This window comes from Galleria mellonella, unplaced genomic scaffold, assembly GCF_026898425.1.
Source record: "Galleria mellonella isolate WM207_F2 unplaced genomic scaffold, CSIRO_AGI_GalMel_v1 utg44, whole genome shotgun sequence".
NCBI classification, from domain to species: Eukaryota; Metazoa; Arthropoda; class Insecta; order Lepidoptera; family Pyralidae; genus Galleria; species Galleria mellonella.
In genome coordinates this window covers 554,736-576,485 of record NW_026442100.1, presented here as the reverse complement: position 1 = coordinate 576,485, position 21,750 = coordinate 554,736, and the positions used below count along the sequence as shown (strand labels likewise).

At 29.0% G+C, this 21,750-nt stretch overlaps 1 protein-coding gene across 4 annotated transcripts; it reads left to right on the top strand.

The window, feature by feature from the left end:
* Positions 1-607: 607 nt before the first annotated feature.
* On the top strand, positions 608-21,083 carry LOC113517670 (collagen alpha-1(XI) chain-like). Of its 4 annotated transcripts, none has more exons than XM_052898529.1 (19): positions 609-772; positions 1,584-1,630; positions 2,574-2,613; positions 3,086-3,107; positions 3,801-3,828; positions 3,976-4,011; positions 4,881-4,925; positions 6,528-6,572; positions 7,426-7,470; positions 14,801-14,845; positions 15,340-15,384; positions 16,555-16,599; positions 17,088-17,117; positions 17,747-17,779; positions 18,142-18,214; positions 18,972-19,040; positions 19,605-19,795; positions 19,871-20,077; positions 20,753-21,083. In XM_052898529.1, exons 2-19 carry the CDS (start codon positions 1,592-1,594, stop codon positions 20,900-20,902), a joined length of 1,188 nt encoding a protein of 395 aa, XP_052754489.1. In that variant the 5' UTR covers positions 609-772; positions 1,584-1,591; the 3' UTR covers positions 20,903-21,083. The 4 variants fall into 4 exon arrangements, with proteins under 4 accessions (XP_052754491.1, XP_031762914.2, XP_052754489.1 ...); XM_052898528.1 differs by having other exon boundaries at positions 610-872; XM_052898531.1 differs by lacking the exon at positions 3,801-3,828 and having other exon boundaries at positions 608-772; positions 3,086-3,105.
* Positions 21,084-21,750: the final 667 nt, after the last annotated feature.

Below are 21,750 nucleotides of genomic sequence, written 5' to 3'. Positions count from 1 at the left end.
TTTATGATTAGGTGACGGTAAGGAGCAAAATATTTACCGAATTAGTTAGTGTTTATATATATATATATATACATTCTTATCAAGTAATTATAATGATAGTTCATAAATGTGTACTATTTTGCTTCAACTTAAAGGATTTTTTTTGATGGGTGAAAATGGTATAGTAACCCCGCTTGCGCTAACGGGATACGCTGGCGGAGCACCAGTGAAGGGTGATAGATGAGAATGAAAACAGGTCAATTAGCCCATCATGATGAATTCATCAGGAATTAACCATGATAGTTTCCAGAGAGAACCGCGAGGAGGTCGGCCTGGTTGGGTATATTGCTAGCAATGGTATTCTCTGTCTCCATTACTAACAATCCCTTTCCCCCCCAACTTGAAGGATTAGCTTAATATTATGGTGTCCCGACAGATGGCAGTAGGGCTAAAATAATGTTTTCTGGTCGAAATGTTAACTTTATTTATTTATAAAAATAGCTAATGATTCAATGCTATTTATAATAACCTATTATTTTCCTTGTATTCCTAACATTTGTAATCGTATAAATAATTTTATTTTAAAAGCATATACGAACGAGTTTGTTTTAGGTATATATTCTCATTAGTGTTACAAATAGGAAAGTGAGTATGTTTATTACTTCAGGACAGTTTAATGGATCAACTATATGTTATAAAATTCGGCATATTACTTTTATAATTGGCATACATACAATACAATTATGAGTGTTGAGGAAATTGAGGCATAAGGAAAATTACTAAAATAAACCAGGTAAATAACAATAATACAAAATTGAATACTTATAGTAGTAATTTTGCCATGATGGAAGACAATACATTGAAATTGTTATTTTTTATATTAATTTATGTCGGTACGTAATTTTTTTAATTTATTAAAATATCTTGCTTAGCTTATTTAGTAGAAAGATCAGTGCAACTGGATGCGATTTTTTATTATTATCTAAATGTCAAACATTCTTTACATACGATATCTATCTAATTACAAACTTTAATGGCAAAAAATATTTTATCATTTAACCACTATACAAATTACGAACTTTTTTCTACGCGGATTTCTCCACCTCATGTCGCTACCTTTCTTGAAATATATCAATCCTATGGATTTATATATTAATATGCAATTTATATATAGCAAAATTATCAACAGAATTACACCGCGCCTATTTTATTTTTCTTCCACACTTTATTTCCCCACAATTCCAAGAACATAAAATTTTCACCCAAAAGAATCTAGAAGCGCAGAATTTATACAAAATCATTTTTAAATTTATAATATTAGTAACGGTATTCTTATGATATTAATGAAAGATTATAAATTAGTATTATTAATGAGATATTAGTTAATTACATTGAATGAATATTTACTTGGGAGTTAAGTACAAATGAAAGTTATATTCAATTATACATTATTTATTTTATTAAAATGCTAGTAAGCATTTCTATGTAGTTTATGGTTCTTACTTTCTCCATAACAATAATATAATCTTAATAATTAGAGGAATAACATTTAAAAAATCCATAAAAATAATGTTATTTTTCTATGTTTTTAATTTCTTTTTCAGCTGTAACAATGTGCGACATATTAACACCGCCAAAATCAATGACTGCGGTAGGTTTTAAATCTACATAATAAGTATGCTTTTTCCTGTATTATACTTACGTACTTAAATTTATTTTAATATAATTATAATAGTTAATTACTTTTCTTCATTCAAAGATTGTTGGGAATGGATTGCTTTTATCTATGAGGCCGCTCTTCGCACTTCGTCTAAGTGTGATCTTTTTAATTTTTGTGTTTTGATAAATTTATTACTGTAATATTTCGGAAAGAGCAATAGTGTAATCTAAATTAATTCAGACGAAATTATACGAGTATCATATATAAGAAAAAATAAATTGAACTAATTATTAAAAATGACAAAGAATTTCACACATACATACATGGACAGTAATAACACGTGATCACCATATTTGACTTATAATAAGAGCTTTATAATAAGGCAGCAGCATCCCTCTTAAAATATTACCAAAAGCAGAGAGAGACTTTGTACAAAAGTCGATTGCTTGGGTACCTCTGTCCCATTCATGTTTCTCCCGTGAAGTAGTTGTGTTTGCATGGCTGTGTTTCGGTTTGAAGGGTGGGATATCGCGTGAATTTACAGGGTACAGAGGAATCACCTGAGTCCTCAGGAATGGCAACACATGCGGGGTATCATGAGCGAAACAGTATACTCTCTTATGTCTATGGTACTGCTCATGGTACTGCTCTATAGGCGACGGTTACCACTTTTCGTCAGTCTTGTTTGCCATTCTAAGTCGTATAAAAAAAAGCCTAACTGCGGTTGTCAATCCGCCTGCCAAGCATGGCAATTACCAGCAAAATCTTCCTTATGGGACAGGTCTATGTTCAGCAACAGACAGTTAACGGCTGATATGATGATTGAGATATTTGCTAAAATTTATTTTTTTATAATATAGGTAAATAATAGATAGACGCAAGTGGAGATATATTGTTTTATATATAATTACACCTCTTTTATGTCTATTTTCAGACAGCAGACTTAGGGGCCAACGTATGTGCTATAAAATTGAGTAAGTGAGAAATAATTCGTATAGGTAAACCGTATAAAGTAGAGAGCGATTATTTTTATAAGTAATGGAGAGTTAGTCCTTATTGTTACTAATATACCTTGTCACGTTCCTTCCTCCCCCCATGGTTACCTTTAAAAACCATCGTGTTTCGTTCCCGGTGAATTCTACAATATGGGCCAACTATCCTTATTTCGTCGTTTCCTATCATCGCTCAATGGTGCTTTGTCAGGGAAAACTCGTAGTGCAGGTCGGGCTACAATTCTATTAATTAATGAATAGCCATTAAAAAAAATTCCTTAGCATTACACTTGACTGCCAAAGGGTAATCCTTACATTTGTACGTATGTCTTTTTTATACGCATAACAATTAAAGAATTCACCTAAGAACAAGACAATTTTTTATAAATACAAAGTGAAATCGAAGTATTTAGAAATTATTGCCCAATATTTTTTATTCTTTTTTTTCTTTCAGGTAAATGTCCTTCGGCAACGGTAAACCAAATATTTATCTTTGCTTAAATATTTCTTTGACTTCTAATTTTTCCACAGTTTACACAAAATATAATTAGTAATATTTTTTTATAACATAAGAATGGTAGACAAGTATATAGTCCGTCTGATAGGATTAGGCCACTATAGCCTATGTATGCCTGCAACACCAGGCTTGTCATGTATGCATTGTTGATCCTAAAGAAACCTAAATATGCCCTTTTTGCAAAACCCCATAATATACTTTCAAATTAACAACATAAAAAAAATTGATGTTTAAATACCTATATCCTTATTCTGTTTAGGAATATAGTTTTAAATATATACAGTTAATAAGCTATACGTTTTAATGCCGGCAACAGACTGACAAATCCTCGTTGAGAGGTAGGTACACATTTTATAATTGTCACATATTAGTAATGTACCCACAAACATCACACTTACTCGTATACTGTTTAGTATGAAGGTTAGTAGGTACTTAATTTTGAATGGAAAATAGCATATTTATACCGATCAGTCAATATATGCCGGTCATGTGGGCAATCTAGTATTTCTATACATTTCAAATATTAAAAAAAAATGAGGTATTTAGCTCATCAATAACATCAGTTGAGATATAATTAATTAAATTATTAATGTCAGTGAATGGATGTTATAAAATCTACTTTTATTTATGTATATTTATAAAATTTTCAAGTGACTCTTTCGGCAGAAAAAGGCAATAAGGTACGAGTGAGATCTGGATGATTCTTTTTTGCATATGCCACAAAAATAGTATAGAAATATATTACCCGTCTGATGGTAAACGGTTATTGTAGTAGTACATATATAAGACATTATATATGTCATACAGATTGTTGTTTTTAATTTCAGGGCGATATTGGAGTACCTGGTGACCGAGGACCAATAGTAAGTTTTTTTGTAATAGATGAAAATTCTGAGATGAAGGTTTTGTACAAAAGTCGTTATAAAAGGCAAGTTATGAAAGTTTACCTTAATTTTCGCGTCAATATTTTATAAAACATACAGCGTGAAATTCTGAAAGTTGATAATGTAAATAATTAATTAATATTTTATTTGATTTGGAAAACAAATATGTGTCTGTCTGTCTGGCTATAAATACTGTTTACTTTTCTTTTTTCAACTTGTTATTATTTTGAATTTGAAACTCGTTTATTATTTTAAAAACTTCTTTCGATTTCGCGCCATTTCATATATTTTTGCGTGTTTATTATCAAATTACAATATGGAATGAGGTGTTAAAATAAAATAGTATTGCAGTGATCGCGTTGTACAAAGTGGGTATGGAGCCATCGGTTATATTCCAGACACTTCAAAAAAATCAGTCGTATCTTCGTATATCGTACTATCAACAGATACAACAACACTTCTTCTATCGAATACCACATGAGATTACATTACTTCATAAAAAAAATGCATTTTCTTTTTAACAGAACTTATGGCTGGACTGTGTATATTATCAGCAAAATTGTTATAAATAAATAGAAAATATTTATCATTAAATAAACAGACGTAAATAAGTAAATTACCTACTCAATTGAAAAATCAAAGCAATATGAAGAGAGAGAGAGAGAATAAGATAATTATATATATATATATATATATATATATATATATATATATATATATATATATATATATATATATATATATATATATATAATTATATTATGATATATATATATATATATATATATATATATATATATATATATATAATGCTATGAAGTTTTACTTGTAATTAATTATATGTGCAGGGTAAGCCAGGTCCCCCAGGACGCGATGGACTACGTGGTGAAAAAGTAAGTAAATTTACTTAATATTTTAATACGTATAATTAGTAAGTATTAAGTCCTTACATATGAAATTGGCGTTTTGTACGAGAGAAATATAAAGTAATTTTTTTTTGTAAAATATATTTAATTAATCAAAGCATGTACCGTTGTTACCTATGCACTTTTATCATCTCAGAGGTAGTTCATTGATCCTTTTACTAAAAAGACCACGGGGGCAAGAATCAATAAACTCTTTGAAAGCGGTTTTGACTGCTGCATCGGAGTTGAATTTTTTTCCATGTAAAAAGTTGTCCAAATTTGAAAAAAAATGGTAATCTGTTGGAGCAAGGTCCGGGGAGTACGGTGGATGTCGCAGACATTCCAATTGTAGCTCATCTAACTTAGTGGTTGTTTGTTGTACAGCAAATACAACATTATGCGTTTCCTATTTCCTTGGTTAGGATAAACATGCTTTAGGCCAAATAAGCTAGCTAATTTAGGAATTAATACTTATTTTTTACAATCAGGCCTTAAAGTAAATATACGAGTAATTAATTAATTTTAATTATTTGTAATATGTTTCTAATGTGTAGGCATGTGTTTCTTTCTTCCATGTATTAGGATGATACTACCCTATAAGCTGATTTAAGATATGGTCAGTCTATGTACAAAATTATAATATTTAATTTAATATAAACATTTATTTTAATTTCTGTTTTGCACTACTACTGCCCACTCACTACTTGCTATGTTACTGTCTTAGGTTGACTAGAAGAAATCTTTTTTAGAGATAAGTTCGCCTTTGCTAACATTGTTATTAATTTATTATTGGTACTGTATGTTTTAGTGCAATAAAGAATATATACATATATACACATATAATTTAATTTGGAATTGTACAAAAATTCAATAAACTTTTTAAAACCACATTTGTAATTATATTTTATATAAAAAATGTTATACGTTATTAAGAAATTTGTGAACATAGTATGTTCACAAATTTCTTTCATGGTATCTAATGAGAAAGTTATTACATGGTAGATGGTTGTAATAATGATTTTCCATACTTTTAAAGATTTTTATATTTTTTTTTGTCTTTTCAGAGTTGAAATAAATTTACTTAGATAAAACATTTAAATCAAGAAATTAGTTCTAATAGTTGTGATAATGATTTTGAAAGATTTTTATATTTCTTATTCAAGAAGATAGGAGTGAGAAATCCATATTCGATATATTGAAGTAAAAGGGGATAGAATACTTTAATATTTTATACAACAGAATATAACGTAGATAACATACAGAGACAATATTTTGTTACAGATGAACCGCTATATATTTTTTTTATTTACTCTTTATATTCAATATATATAAATAAACTTAATAAAAGTGTGCCAAATTGCTGAAATACTTAATATTGAATAGGGTTGTAATAAAATATTTAAAGTACTCGTAATAATTGTATTCATCTTTTATTATTTAACGATAACACTTATTAAATTAATTACATAATTCACAATCTTTTAATCATATTATAAAAGAAATAAATTATTTATTATCAAACACTTACTGTTTTATTTAATTATATATGATGTGGCTATGAATTTAAATGGTAATTCATTGTATTTGCAGGGTGAGAGAGGTATCTCAGGAAGAGATGGATTACCAGGTCCTATAGTAAGCGTTATTAATTATTTACTTAATTTTAGTTATACATATATTTCTTTATTCCATATATTAGGATAAAGTACCCTATAGGCTTCTCTCTTTCTTCTTTCTTCATTGAAGAAGATATGGTTGTACATGGATTAAAAAAAAAAGAGAATAAGACACTGTAATATTTTGTACAACAGAATACAATGTATTTAATACATACATAAAATATTTTGCTACAAATTATATACATATTTTCTTCATTCTATAATCTCGGATACTTCCACGTATCGTAAAAAAAGTATTTAGTAAGCCAGCATAATGCGGTCAACTGTTGAAGGAAAATATTTCTCTTTTCAATTAATCGTATTCATGGAGTAATTTTTTCCTGTGTTCGTTCAGAATAATGTAATCACATGTTGTGCTAAAAAAAGATAAAAAAAAAGATTAATCACAACAGAATTTCTGTTTTGCTCTTTATGTTATATTATGTTTTGTTCTCTCTCTCTCTTTTTATTTAAAGTTTTCTCTTGTCGGTGCAAATAATTCATGCATTCTCTTCCAGCGAGCTCTATTCCATATCTTTGATCTCTCTATAGAACACGATACGTAGTGTTTTCTTCATCTATCCCATATAGTTAGATATTTCTTGGTCTTGTCCCTTTCTCTTTTTTGTTTTTTTTTTTAAATATAATATGTATAATTCTTTATGTTATGTATAATAAAATAAAATAGTGTTTGTGTTTACCTCTTATTACTTACCGATAATGTTAATAATCATTTTCATACAAAATTTGTTTAAATCTATAAACAAAATTTGTTTAAATATAACTAAATGAAATTTTTAAATTTTACTTGTAATTTATTATATGTGCAGGGTGAGCCAGGTCTCCCAGGACGCGATGGACTACGTGGTGAAAAAGTAAGTAAATTTACTTAATTTTAATTATACATATATGTTTCTTTATTCTTTAGTGAATACCCATATATAAAAAAAATATCGTATAGGCTAATTTAAGATATTGTCAATTGACAAAAAAAAATACATTTGTAATTGTACTGCAAATATTTAACAATCTTTTAAAAACACTTTACATAAATAAATATAATCACACATACTAGGCTCAGGGATCTGTTTTAAGTAATTAGATTAGTTCGTATTAATTCGTACATAATTTTAAGCTACTTTTACAAAATAGATCCTTATTTTTATGTATATTATTTTCAGTGTTGAAATGGATTTGTAAATCATTCAAAATTAAGTAATTCATTTGCACATGCTAGAATCTAAATGGTCGCGTACAGTTCGGTTTCAAAGGAGTTATCTCCCGGAAACGTTTAGACTATGCGTAAGTCGAGATATCGTAGATATTCATACTACAGTTTAAAGTTCAAAAAGGGTGTGTTAAGGTTTCTTCCGGGTTAGTCAACACACATACATCAGTTGTTGGCGTCCATAGGCTACAGTGGCCGTTTACCATGAAACAAGATGTATGGTTTATTGCCAAATTTGTGTTAAAATAAATTAGGTCTACTTATAGTAGTTATAAAATTGAAAAATTAGACGAACTTACTTAAATGAATCCGATTATAATTTTATGAACGTTGATCTGAAATATATTTGGTTAACAATATATAATAGTATTCCTTCACTACTAAATGGTATCGCGGAATTTAGATTATAAAAAAAGGGTTTCTTTCTTTGATGTAGTAGTAATCTTTTGTCTCTTGTTAATGTCAGTCCTGTCATAAACTGTCACTAGTTTAAAACTGAATTAAGTTGAGTCGAGTTAAACAATATACCTATCATATATTAGTCGAATTCCTTAATATTATTAATTATATTGACGCTAATTTGCAGTTCTTTGATTTGACAAACATATCGTCATAGTCGTAGAATACTGACGGATCTGACAAATATTACATATCGGCATAGTCGTAGAATACTGACGGATTTGACGAAGATTACATATAAAGAGTCGTCACTATTCTACGACTATGACGATATATATATCCATCAGTATTCTTCAACTATGCCGATATTGTTAACAAACCCGGTAATAAAGGGGCCTAGTTTACTATTATTTTATTTATTTTTTATTGCACAATAAAAGTTTATAAAAATGGCGAGTTTAATGAATTGAATGACATTCTCTACCAGCTAACTATTAGGGAAAAAACAGAAACCGTATGATGAGCAGATGTGGTGAAGAATATTTAATAATACAATATATATATATATATATATATATATATATATATATATATATATATATATATATATATATATATATATATATATATATATATATATATATATATATATATATATGTGTGTGTGTAATGTATTATATATGTAATATAACAACGATAAGTATTATGAGATATAGTAGCTTGTCACTAAAGCTGGTTTTGTTGGCTTAACAAATAATTAAAAAGTCTTTGTTCAAAAATATCCTTATTGGATCCTCTGCGTAGATTGTGATGGTCCCCTCCTTTTTGCACCCCTTATAGATAACTACCCTCTAAACTAACCTACACGTGGAAAACCTACAAAGCCTAAGAAAAGCCTACGAAGGCTTTACCTAATGAAATCTATGAAAATATAATGAAAATCTACCATAAAGAAAGGCCTAACACCCTCAATATAACCCCATACCTATATTGTCTTAAACACCCCAAACAACCTATGAATCATATAAACCTTTACATTAAACACATAATATTGAACAGATCTTATAGTAGAACACTTGATCATTTGGCCAGATAAATAAATGTGTGATCGTCTAGTAATGTAGGACCCGTTGTGTGTGTAATAACCAAAAGGTTCTTTAATTGGTATATGACAGGAGTTAAATTATGAAGATGATTGATAAATCTTTAAGGATTAAGAATAATTAATGAATTATACTATAATTCATGTAACTAGGAAGTTATGTTAATTTAATAGTAAATTACAGAACAACTGTAATAATAAAAAAATGGAGAGACACGGTCGGGACCAGTGGAAGACTTTCAACTATCTATAACTCTTCCTCCTAAAAGGTAGGGAAGATTACTATTTATTAATGTGATGGTAATAAGGGAATGAGTATTCTCAGTTCCAAACCAAACATAAGTACATTTACTTCAACATTACAGTGGCTCCACCAGCCCCACGATGCTTCCATGAGAGGCAAAAGGATCGGAAATCCCAGGATCACTCCGACACTATTACTCATGGGCGATGACCCTTTCAGTCCTATATGGCGACATAGAGATCACCCACTAACAGTACGAAATTGTTTCCCAGCGTCACCCTGTTACGAGCTTACTCAATGGGGGTTTCCCTTCGGCTCCACAAGAGATCAGACCAAGAAGCGAGATCACCCAGACACCAGAACCTACTTTGATGGGACATAACCCTTCGGCCCTATAATGTGACATTAGAGATCACCTGTGAAGACAGTCCGATAGAGATGAAGATTTGTGTGATAGGGGATACCTTCCACACCCCGGAATTGGCCAAGCCATATAATGTTGATAATTGCTATATCATAACATAGCATTGTCAATTTAATATTATTTACTTAATACCAAGAATACTCAAGGTTCAAGTTACATCTGTTGATTAGGCCAGAGCCTAAGAACGAGTAGTCCAACCCATAGGTCGAGAGCTACTAAAAGTAATGAGTTTGAATGAACTATAAGTCCAGTCAATTATATATAATATTATTGTTGATTAACCACATTGTGAATTAACCAATTATTTATTCAGAGAGATATATCTAAAGGAACTATAAGTCCTTTAAAAGACACTGATTAATCACAAGTTAACAACGTCTCGTGAAATAACCAGTTGGGTTTTCTATAAGTTTGAGGACACTAAGTCCAACAAGCTATTATTGTGTTGAGAGTAATAGAGATCTTTTGTAATATTTGTAGAGATTTGATTAATCACATTGTGAAAGAATCAGATTAAATAATTATGTAGCTTTATAGAGAGGACTATAAGTCCTAATTGGTTGTTGACGTAAGTACTGATAAATTACACATTAAAGTGCCAGGTCAATTATTATATATAGGTATATAGGAAGGACAATAAGTCCTATTTGTGTATGTTGTAGTAGTAGAGGCAATATATTGCATAATTATAATGTGAAAGATATAGATTAAATATATATTTGTATAGAAAGGACAGTAAGTCTCATACAATTATTGTAGCTGTACTATAGCTATACTATATCTACTTCCTTTTAGTGTCTTAGTAAACCTATTTACTAAGAGGATTTCTCAGATAAACAAGTGTTTTAGTGTTTAAATCATCATGATTAAATCCCTAAGAAATTAGGTCTTTAAATAATTATCATATCATTTAAGTGAAATTTCTCATATAAATAATTCCAATATTTCCCCTACAGTTATTATAAAATAACAGAAAATTATATAAATTTTCTATATAGATATAGAATCATAACGTGTATAATTTCCTTTTGTTTGACATCTGTCACATTAATGACGTATTGAATGACGTATTGATGTATTGAATTGATTTTTTATCTATCACAACTGTCAACGTAACAAATACTAGCATTTGTTTACTTGTATTTGTTTAATATAATTAAATATAAAATCATCATATATCAACCGTAATATATAACTAAATTATCAGTAATATAAATAATCATGGTTTACACCAGAAATAATTAATAGTATCCAGTAATGCTGCAGTTTTATATTCATATCAGTAGCCAAGCTTACTTTCAAATTCAAGAATGAACAAAAGATTAGAAGTTTAACATTCTTATTGCATTTGTACTTGCAATAATATATACATACAGTACTAATTATCAAGAACATTCCTCAAATACATGTGTGGTGAAGATTTTCCCAATATGCTATCTATTTGATTCCTAACCTCTAATGTAAATTTATTAAAGAAGTGAATAATCAGTGTTAATGTTTGCTTTATTAATATTTAAAGTAATTGTCCTAACTTGATATTAATAGGATCATATCTCTTTGGATACAGTCCGACATAAACATATAACTCAATAATTAAATTTATAAAATACTAATATTATATTTTACTACTTGTATATCTCCATACTATTCCCATAAAATATTCAAAACGTGTATATTAAATATCAATCCAGTAAATATTCACTAATATTAACCCTGTCTGAACTTGTCTAGTCAATATAACATGAACAAACAACACACATACAAACCTTATCGCCAGGACAACTTCCTTTCTAAATATGAGTAAAATACATAACTCATACTTGTCATTTAGTACTAATTTTATACCTTACCTGAGGTACAGTTATCTAGTTAATAGTAATTATAGTCAGAGAATCCTTTAGTACAATTTATTACCATTAGGAAATAAATCCACACCCATAATATCAGCATAATTAAATATTATTAGAAACCAGTAATACATACAGAATTGTTATTATCAGCTTGCTTACTACAATAAAATCAATATTAAAGTTTATAATAAATCAAGACAAAATATCTATTTACACAATACAGGCTTGTTTACCATAAACACCCCACAGTCATGAATTTATCTACTAACACAATAATGTATTAAAAGTATTACATCCACATAAAATCACTTACAACAGTTAAGCTGTCTCTTTGTACATCTGGTGTAAAACAAATCCCCACATGTAGTCATGGATAATCAAATATAGACTAAGAATCATTAGTCTGGTCGACCGAGTATGGTATGAAAACACTTCACCATGAAGCGTTAAGTATGAATAGATATTCTAAACCAACACTGTAGTAGTGTAATAAATACAAATATTTCATCATCATCATCGTCCCAACCATCACCAACCCACGACTGAACACAGGCAATTTCCACCGACTGACACAAGGAACGGCCCCACAATACACATAAAACAGTCACTCCAAACAATGGAGGTAGCCCACACCGCACTTGCATTTACAGGGTCGCCACTCAATAACCCCTCTCTCTCATCAATGGCTGTTTCCCCAACAATGAGACCAGACCATAGTCACTTTAGTCTATTATCCTCAATAAATAAATACTTTATAATAACTAGATATGAAACTAGTTAGTATTGTAATAGTTCAATAGTTGATTCAATAAGTATTTTACAAAACTGGACAATTAGAACATTGAATCAAATTGATGAAGTTCTATCAAACGACCATATAATTGGATTTTGTATATGAGTAGAATAACGTAAGTACGTAAATTATATTGATGTAAACTTTGTTCAAATGTGATTGCATTTAACGATATACGCATTACCTAAAGGTATATGGACTCTACTAAATACGTATTTTAATAGTTATTGGGAAAAATATTAAGTATAGACTTTGCCTGTGATCACAGTCAAAAATCTAACTACGTAGTAATAAATGGAACAAGCTCACCGGATTCTCCAGTCTTCTATTGATTAATTTCACACACTTAATCCATAGTGATACACTAAGATCTCAAACCCCTTCATCGAACCAGTCCCTCCTAGATCTATATCCTAGTTATTTTTTTATTTTATTGCGCAGTTCCTTAAACACGACACCCGCGCCATTTTTTTTGTTTCTTTTTTCTTTTCTTCTTTACTGCGCAATTCCTAAAAACCGACTCCCGCGCGATTTTTTTTTCTCTTTTTTTTTTTTTTATTGCGCAATTCCTACAATTCGACTCCCGCGCCCCCGCCGATATGCCGTCTCTTTTTTTCTTTCCTACTTTTTTTTTTCTTTCTCTTCATCTAGTATCGTCATAGATTATCTCACCGAAGAGTAGATATTTCAATAATCGGATTTAGCCCATTATTCGAACTGAACTTTTCTTTAAATTCAATTTAATTATATGTTAACGTATTTTGGTATTTCTATTAAATTGATTATCGAATTTATAAAACTTTAAAGGCTCTCATAAACCTTATTAAACTGTGTTGTATGCATCCTTTTTACACCTGATGAGAAAAAGGTAAACTATAATTTGGTTAATATAAAATATAATATATTTTTGTTTAATTTATTTAATTTTCTTGTGACGTCCACTACACTTTGGAAACACTACAAAGGAGTTTCCCTTCTGTGTCAATATTTCATATATGGTAACGTCTTCTCTGTATACTATTGTGAACCTTGACTTTAAAGTTTGTTTATATTAAATAGCTCAGCTTTCGCAGCGGTCACCCATAGGAACCCCTGTTTCTTTTCTATGTACTTATGGTATTAAACCTATTGTACTATAGGCGAACCGTCACAAGATCTACAAGGATTTTATTCTAAAGGCTGATAGCGGTAACAGTAAAGGAATTTGACATAAATCTAGAATTGTGTGATCAGAAGGAGATGGTGAGATGAACGTAGATTACGGGTATGGGAGTTTTTGAAAAACTGAAATCTATCTTTTAAATACGTAGGAGAGGAAGTATCAATGATGGTAGAGAATAGTGTGTAAAAAATATGTAAGTCTTTGCTGTTATGAATGGTCAACCATTTGAGCTGTGAAGGGAAATCCGAAACGTGGTCATACTTACGCAGCTCGAAGATAAAACAAATGCCTTTGTTAAGCAAACAATTGTTTACGCCTTTATTAGCTTACAATTGCTTCGTATAAACAGACACTTATTTATAGTCATCTTTGCGAGCAATATAATAGTTTAATTAAAAAAAAAAAACCTATTTCTTTAAATTATATAAAATATATTTCAAACATGTTTAATTGGACAAATTCAACATATTTGAAATATTTTATATTTCGAATACGTTTAATTAGTCGATGAGTTTTACTAGTTCTGGATGAGGGCGGTTTTATATTATCATGATATGATGATGAGTGTACAAGCCATGATTCTTATTCCTAGTTTTCTTCTTCTATCTGCACAGTTTAGAGAACCCGCAACATATACACAATAACAAATTATATATTTATATAGGTAAATGTATAAATTGACGACAAAGGGTGATGTTATTTTTACAACAAGATTTTCTCTTGAACTTCCTAGATCATTCATTTAAACTGAAGAACTTTGAATAATGATTGGACTTACAACCTCTTTGTTGTGATGCAATGACACTAGAAAATATCTTTCAAGTTTAAATTGTTGTTATTCACTTTTATCAATAATATTTATCATAGATTTTTCAATAAATATTTTTTTTATTTATACTTAATCGACGAAGATGATCAACGTACATTATTAACCAATTATATAACAGATCAACATGATGAAATAAAATGATGATTTTGAGAGATTTATTCCTTTCTCATTTAGGGAGACTCGGGTGATATTGGACCTAAGGGAGATAAAGCGGATAAGGTAAGACAGAATAAGTAATTGATTTGATTTTATTTTATTGTTATGTGATAAGGATTTGATTTTATTGTTTACAATGTATAAACTCAAAAAATACTTAACTGACTTTAAAAACTATTTCATTTATAGAAATTTACATTCATAGAGATTAACATAGGCTTTTTTTTTATAAACTGTAAAACTTCATTATATTAAAAGTTGAGGCGAGTTTCAATTGTTTAATATAATGAAATGAAATCAAAAGATATAAGTGTTCTGTGTTTTGTTGTCGAAATATCTAAAATTTATAATAGTTATAACAAAATAAAAAATATATAGTTTATGTACACTTTTTTTATTTAATAGCAATACTTGTAATTAATTTCGTAACGCACTATGTTTTAATCGTGTTATAATAATATTAGGAGTAAATTATTTATTATCAATCATTTACGGTTTTATTTGTATTATGTATAACAATGCTATGAATTTTTATTTGTAATTCATTAAATGTGCAGGGTAGTCTAGGTTACCCAGGACGCGATGGACTACCAGGTAAAAAAGTAAGTAAATTTATTATACTAAATACTTTGAGATCTATAATTATTAATTAATAAATGCATGCAAACGTTTAATAATTAATATCATCATCATCATGATATCAGCCTTTAACTGTCCACTGCTGAAAATAAGCCTCTTCCTTAGAGGGGTTTGCAAGTAGTTGCTACGCTTGGCTGGCGGGTTGGCAACCACAGTCAGGCTTTAGAGATGTTTTAAGAAGGAGGCTTCTGCCTATCCCTCGCCCTCTGGGGGGAAAAGGGATTGTTAGTAATGGAGATTAGTAGCACCATTGCTAGCAATATACTCTATTAGGTTTACCTCTTCGTGGTTTCCCCTGGAAACCATCGTGATTGATTTATTGTTAGATTCGTCACGGTGGGCTAACTGACCTGCTTTTATCCTCGCCTGTCATCCCTCACTGGTGTTCCGGCTGCGTATACCGATAGCGCAGGCGGGGTTACCATTCCATTATCATCCATTAAAAAAATCCCTCGCCCTCCCTTAGTCGGTTCTTACGATACCCACGGGAAAGGAAAGGGTGGCCATGTCAAGACCACACGACCAAATAATTAATAAATATAACATTATGTTTTTCTTACTTCCTTGTATTCGGATAGACGTACCTTATAGGCTAATTTAGAAATGTTTCAATCTATGTTAAAATGTATATTCGTTATTTAATACAATGCCTAAACACATACACAAGGGGAATCTAACGAACTAAATGTGTTTGTGGTTTCCAACAATTGTTTCAACTTCACCCGAAAGTCTTCTTCAGGGGGCGTCTTTAAAGGCTACGCCCCCTGGAGTTTTAAACAATATCCTGCCCGTTCTTAAAAAAATGTCTACTCTTATAATTCCCTTGACAAATTTTAATAATTATAAAGTTTTGTTTCAATCTGTTTAGTTGTCTCTTTCATGATGAGTTAACGAAAAAAAAATATCTACATAACTTTTCAAAATTTAAATTGTTCTATATAAGTAATTGCAAGGTAATTGAAAGAAGAATATTAAGCTGTATTAAGTTATGTTTATTGGTGACAGTGTGACAGTTAGCACTTTCTAATAAGGGGGCACTGTCAACATTTTTGCTTACGTTAAGTTACATAAAAAACATCAAAGTTATACTTTGCTAAATTACAATAAACAGATTATTTATGTGATATTTTCAGGGCGACAAAGGTTCTCAGGGTGAACAAGGACCTATAGGACCGCTTGTAAGTATATTAACATATCACAATTTAAAAATACAATCATATTATTTTCGTGAAATATGTTTATGTTACGCAATTATATCACCAATTTTAAAATCGATACTTAAAAATGCCCAAAACAGCAAGAGTGGAGTGCGATGGTTTTTCTAATAATATTAATATTCGTAAGCATTTTATATCGTTTTTAACTTTACAATTTATTATTAAAATATGAACTCCCAAATAATACAAGAGAATAACTATATATACTGACATCCTGATTTACATACACATGTATTAATAACTTGACGCTTTTTAGCGAAACATTTGTAGGGAGATGTTCAATTTATATAATCTTAGAACAATATGTTCTTACAATTTTTCAACCCACTTCATTTTAGAAAATTATATGAGTTTTTATCGATAATTATGGAGACTGAAGGATTTACCTTAAATACCATACTTGCGGTTTTGCAATTATTATTTATAAACACTTATTTTTTTATTTATAGGGATTACGGGGAATTAAAGGCGATAAAGGTGTAAGTACATAACTTTATTTCTACATATTGGTGCATCACTAGCGGACTAAGCCCATCGGAGGCCCGGGGCTGCTAAGCTTAACGAGACCCCCAATTTAAGAAGTTAATGTAATTTTAGAAGCTTTTTATTCAGTTCACATTTGTATTTATTTAGTTTTTATTACACATATATATATATATATATATATATATATATATATATATATATATATATATATATATATATATATATATATATATATATATATATATATATATATATGTTTATTTAGTTAAAATCTTGCAAGTAAATTTTAAAATAAATTTAAAAGAACATATATAGAGTATGAATATGGATGAGAAAATGGAGGTGTTTGGAGCCCCTCAACTAGACCAGAGACCAACGCGGGCCGTCTCTTTTGAGAGATAGATAGTTATTTTTACATTTATGAGATTAGTATAAGTTATATATAAGTAAGGGTGTAAGGATATATATAAGTATAAACAATCTTTCTGTATTTCTTATTTAATTATGTATTTCTGTATTTCTTTTAAACCCTTAAGTTAGTTTTGGGGCCTGATGCAAAATCTAAGCACAAAGTTGATAGTCACCTAGACTTTAATATAGCAGTAACATATTTATATTTCAGGAATCAGGCAGAAATGGAAAAGACGGTGAAAAGGTACATTTTAAGAGAATATTGAATTTTATGCATAAATAAATTAACATAAGTTTTGTATGTAATTCAAAATGTTTGATACGTAAATACGATAGGTATTTTAAAATGTTTTATATTAATTTATAGTAACATTTGACATAATTTATTTCCTTTCTACATAAATCTTTACAATTTTTAGTAAATTATAGCATATAATTGTGTTTCTCTTCATATTTATAATATTATTAAAAACATTAAAGTGTTGCCATTAAAATTAAGTTTACATTTATTATAAATAAAATAAAAATACCTTTATCTAATGCTTGATACATAGGTTTAAAATTTTCTGTATTATGTAAATATATTAATTAATAAAATCTTTACAGGGACTTACTGGCCTTCCTGGAGTACCAGGAGTCTGTGTAAAAACTTGCTCCATACCAGATGATCTGGAGGATGGTAATAATAATAATAATTAATAATAATTTTTTATTTCAGACTTTTTGGGCCGTTAAATATTTATTAGTAACAATATTCTTAAAAACTAATGTTAGTAAATTTACATACACAATACACATACACATACATACACACATACAATATATTAAGTAGTGTACAGATATATATATATATAATATAATCCTATCAATGAAATTGAATAGTTTTCTTAATAAGTAATGTTTCGAAAAACGTGAAAAAAATGTTATCCTATAGTCAACGATTACCATTTTTCATCAAAAGGGCTATCAGTTTGTTTGACATTCTAATTTATATCTAACTTTTTTATGGTTTCAGTTGTACTGTTAGAATATTCTCTTAATAATAGATTTTGTTCCATAAAAAAAACCATCTTCAGTCATCAAAACCAGTTGTTTTAATTTAATTTAGTTTTAAATAAAAATTGGTTACTTATTCATTTTGATTAAATTTCAATGAGACAAAGTTAAAAAAAGAATACAATCAAATTGAGAATCGAATATATATATAAATAAGGATAAATACAAATAAGGAACATTTTAAAGTACGAGTATTTATTTATTCCGTGGTTTTAATGTTAAATTTAATCAATAAGATTACAGTTAGGAAGTTCTGCTTATACAATATGTAATCAAAACTCATTAATTACACTGTTATATATTTCATACCATTGTATATTGCGTAAAATAATACGTTTACATATTTTTACGGACATTTATTTCTATATAAATATTTACAGATGAAGCTGAAGGAAAAACGGAAACTGTATATACGCAGACATGCAAGAGCCTAATTAGTCTCCCTAAAGGTAAAGAAGATATTGTGTCTAAGGTGTTATTACATTATATAAAGATTCATATAATATCTACCTACTTTAGTATTTAATTTTACACAAAATATGCCAAGACGGCGAAAGTAGATGGAGCAACTGATTTATTTATTTATACTTTTGCACACATTGAAAAATGTCTACAGGGCAGACTTAATGCCTGATGGCATTCTCTACCAGTCAACCGTCACACCAAACAGAGAGAGAAAATGGCAGTGCACAGATTTTAAAAAATAGTTAACTAAATAAATATTTTAAGTGATAACAATTTATGATAAATAAATACACATAGAATAATATACTTACAAAAAAAATACGCACGTAAATCACATACAATACATATATACATAAATAACTATACATAGTATATACTAAATTAAAAAAATATATAAATAATAACGAATTATATAACATATTAATTAACACCTCAACAACTTTTCATTGTTGAGGTGTAACTGATATAGCTTTTCTTCTTTCCTTCATGATATGAAATAAATTTGACATGAAAAATAGGCAATTTAATAATCATTACTATTTTTACAGATACTATTCTATCGGTGATGCCCGAGGATCCATTTCATGTTGTTTGCAAAGAGGATAGAAAAACATGTCTAATGTTAGATAAAACAGACAGTAAAATGATACCCGTTCTTGCTGTAAATTATAAAGAGAACAACAAATCATTTTGGCTAAGCGAATATTTACCATATTCGCCAATAACTCATTATTACAATGTAAGTACATACATGACATTCCGTGGTATATTACTAGTGAAGATAATGAAATTATAATATTGTTTTTATTTTCAGATAACAATGCAACAACTGCTATGGCTTCATAGTCGATCGACATATGTGACACAAACTATAAGATATCATTGTAAAAATTCGGCTGTGGCGCCGAATAATAAGACAGAGAATTCCTTGAGTTTATTAACATGGAATGATAAATTAATCGGACCTTCTCCAACAGAGAACTCTCCTTTTCATTATAAACTTCATGATGATAGTTGTACGGTATGTTTTTTTTTAAATAATCATTGATTTTGAATATTATTGTCATTTTATTAATAATTTTGCTATATAATATATTTAAATCTTGTTAAAATATCAATTGGGAAGTAAGACTTTTCGTTTATAAAATTAAAATCAGTTCAAACTAACAAACTTATCACTTAACATAGACACGAAAATGGAATTGAGGTCCTCAAACTTTTATTGGTATACCTAAATTCTATTTCTTTTGTATTTTAATGTATACATTAATATAAAAGCCGGTAAATTTATAAATTTTAGGTTTAATTAATAAATTATAGGACTTACCAACAAGAGTTGGCCAATGTAAGTATTTTATAAAAGAATTTTATAGGTTTTCACCAAACCAAACCTAATCAAATTTTCTGATCACGAACACCGCGCCCTAAACGTGTATAAATATTATGTCTATTACTGTAAAACTTGCGGTAAATCTAAAATTTTACTACAGTTACATCAGAAATGTGATAAATATAAAAACAAAAATAGACATACTTTTATTAATATTAAAATAGACATCCGTTTATTAATTTTAAGGAAATTTTGAAACAAAACATTTATAAAATCACCAACTTATATTGATAAATTCCAAGATTTATCAATGTTCGAGCTTTAACAGTAATGCATTTTAAATATATATAAACGTTTTTTTTCTAGGAATCTGTTGGATCAATGGAATGGAAATACACTGACATAAAACTAGTCGATACCGTTAATCGTTTGCCCATAATAGACTTCCTCATCAAGGACGTACGGAAGGAAGATCAAAGTTTCTTTATTGAGATGAGAGAGTTATGCTTCATTTAATTTTTATTAGTTTTTATTAATAATTATTATATTCTCATAGTATAAGACACTAACAGCGCACTGCCCAATTTGCAATTTAGATTTTACTTCCCAAAAATTAAGTTTATTAACATAATGTTGTTGCAAAGTTATTATATTCTAATAGATTGTGGTGGAAAATAAAATTATTATGATCATCCAATTTTTTTTTATTTCGAACATTTTTTATCATTGTGATAAACAATGCTTGACCATCAACATAACTAGATATCCAGTCAGAACATCAAAAATGGTCGGACGAATACCGAATATCTGGTAGAGTAGAAAATATATTCGGAGAGTATATAAGAGTATTATTTGGAGCCCTCATGAAACGAAATATAATGTTACAGAGAGTTCAGATTAAATTTGCACGTTTTATATATAATAAATGTATATATAATAAATATATATGTATATAATAAACTTTACGGTTGATATCCTTATTAGTACTCATCTCTGTTTGTATCCGGAGGGGTAGGTATAGAAACGCTCGAGGTAAGGCGAAAGTGCAAAAGATATGTTGATCAACGGCAGAATAGACAATCCTGCAACTCTCAGCCGTTATTCTTTGTACGCACCCCAACGATGCATGAGATTGCGTCCATGTCGATCACTATCGGCACCGCCGGTTCGCACCTGTACTGCTCAGTTTGATTTCACTTATCAGTCTATTTCTCTGGTCAATTCTCTGATTGCTCAGCAGTCAGATATTGATATTTTTATTAACAAATTAAATAGATTTTTAAATGTTGTTTAAAATTTATAAGTTTGTAAAATGAACCTGTGGCTCACTATAAGTTTTGGAAAACTGTAAGTGTAGTTAGCAA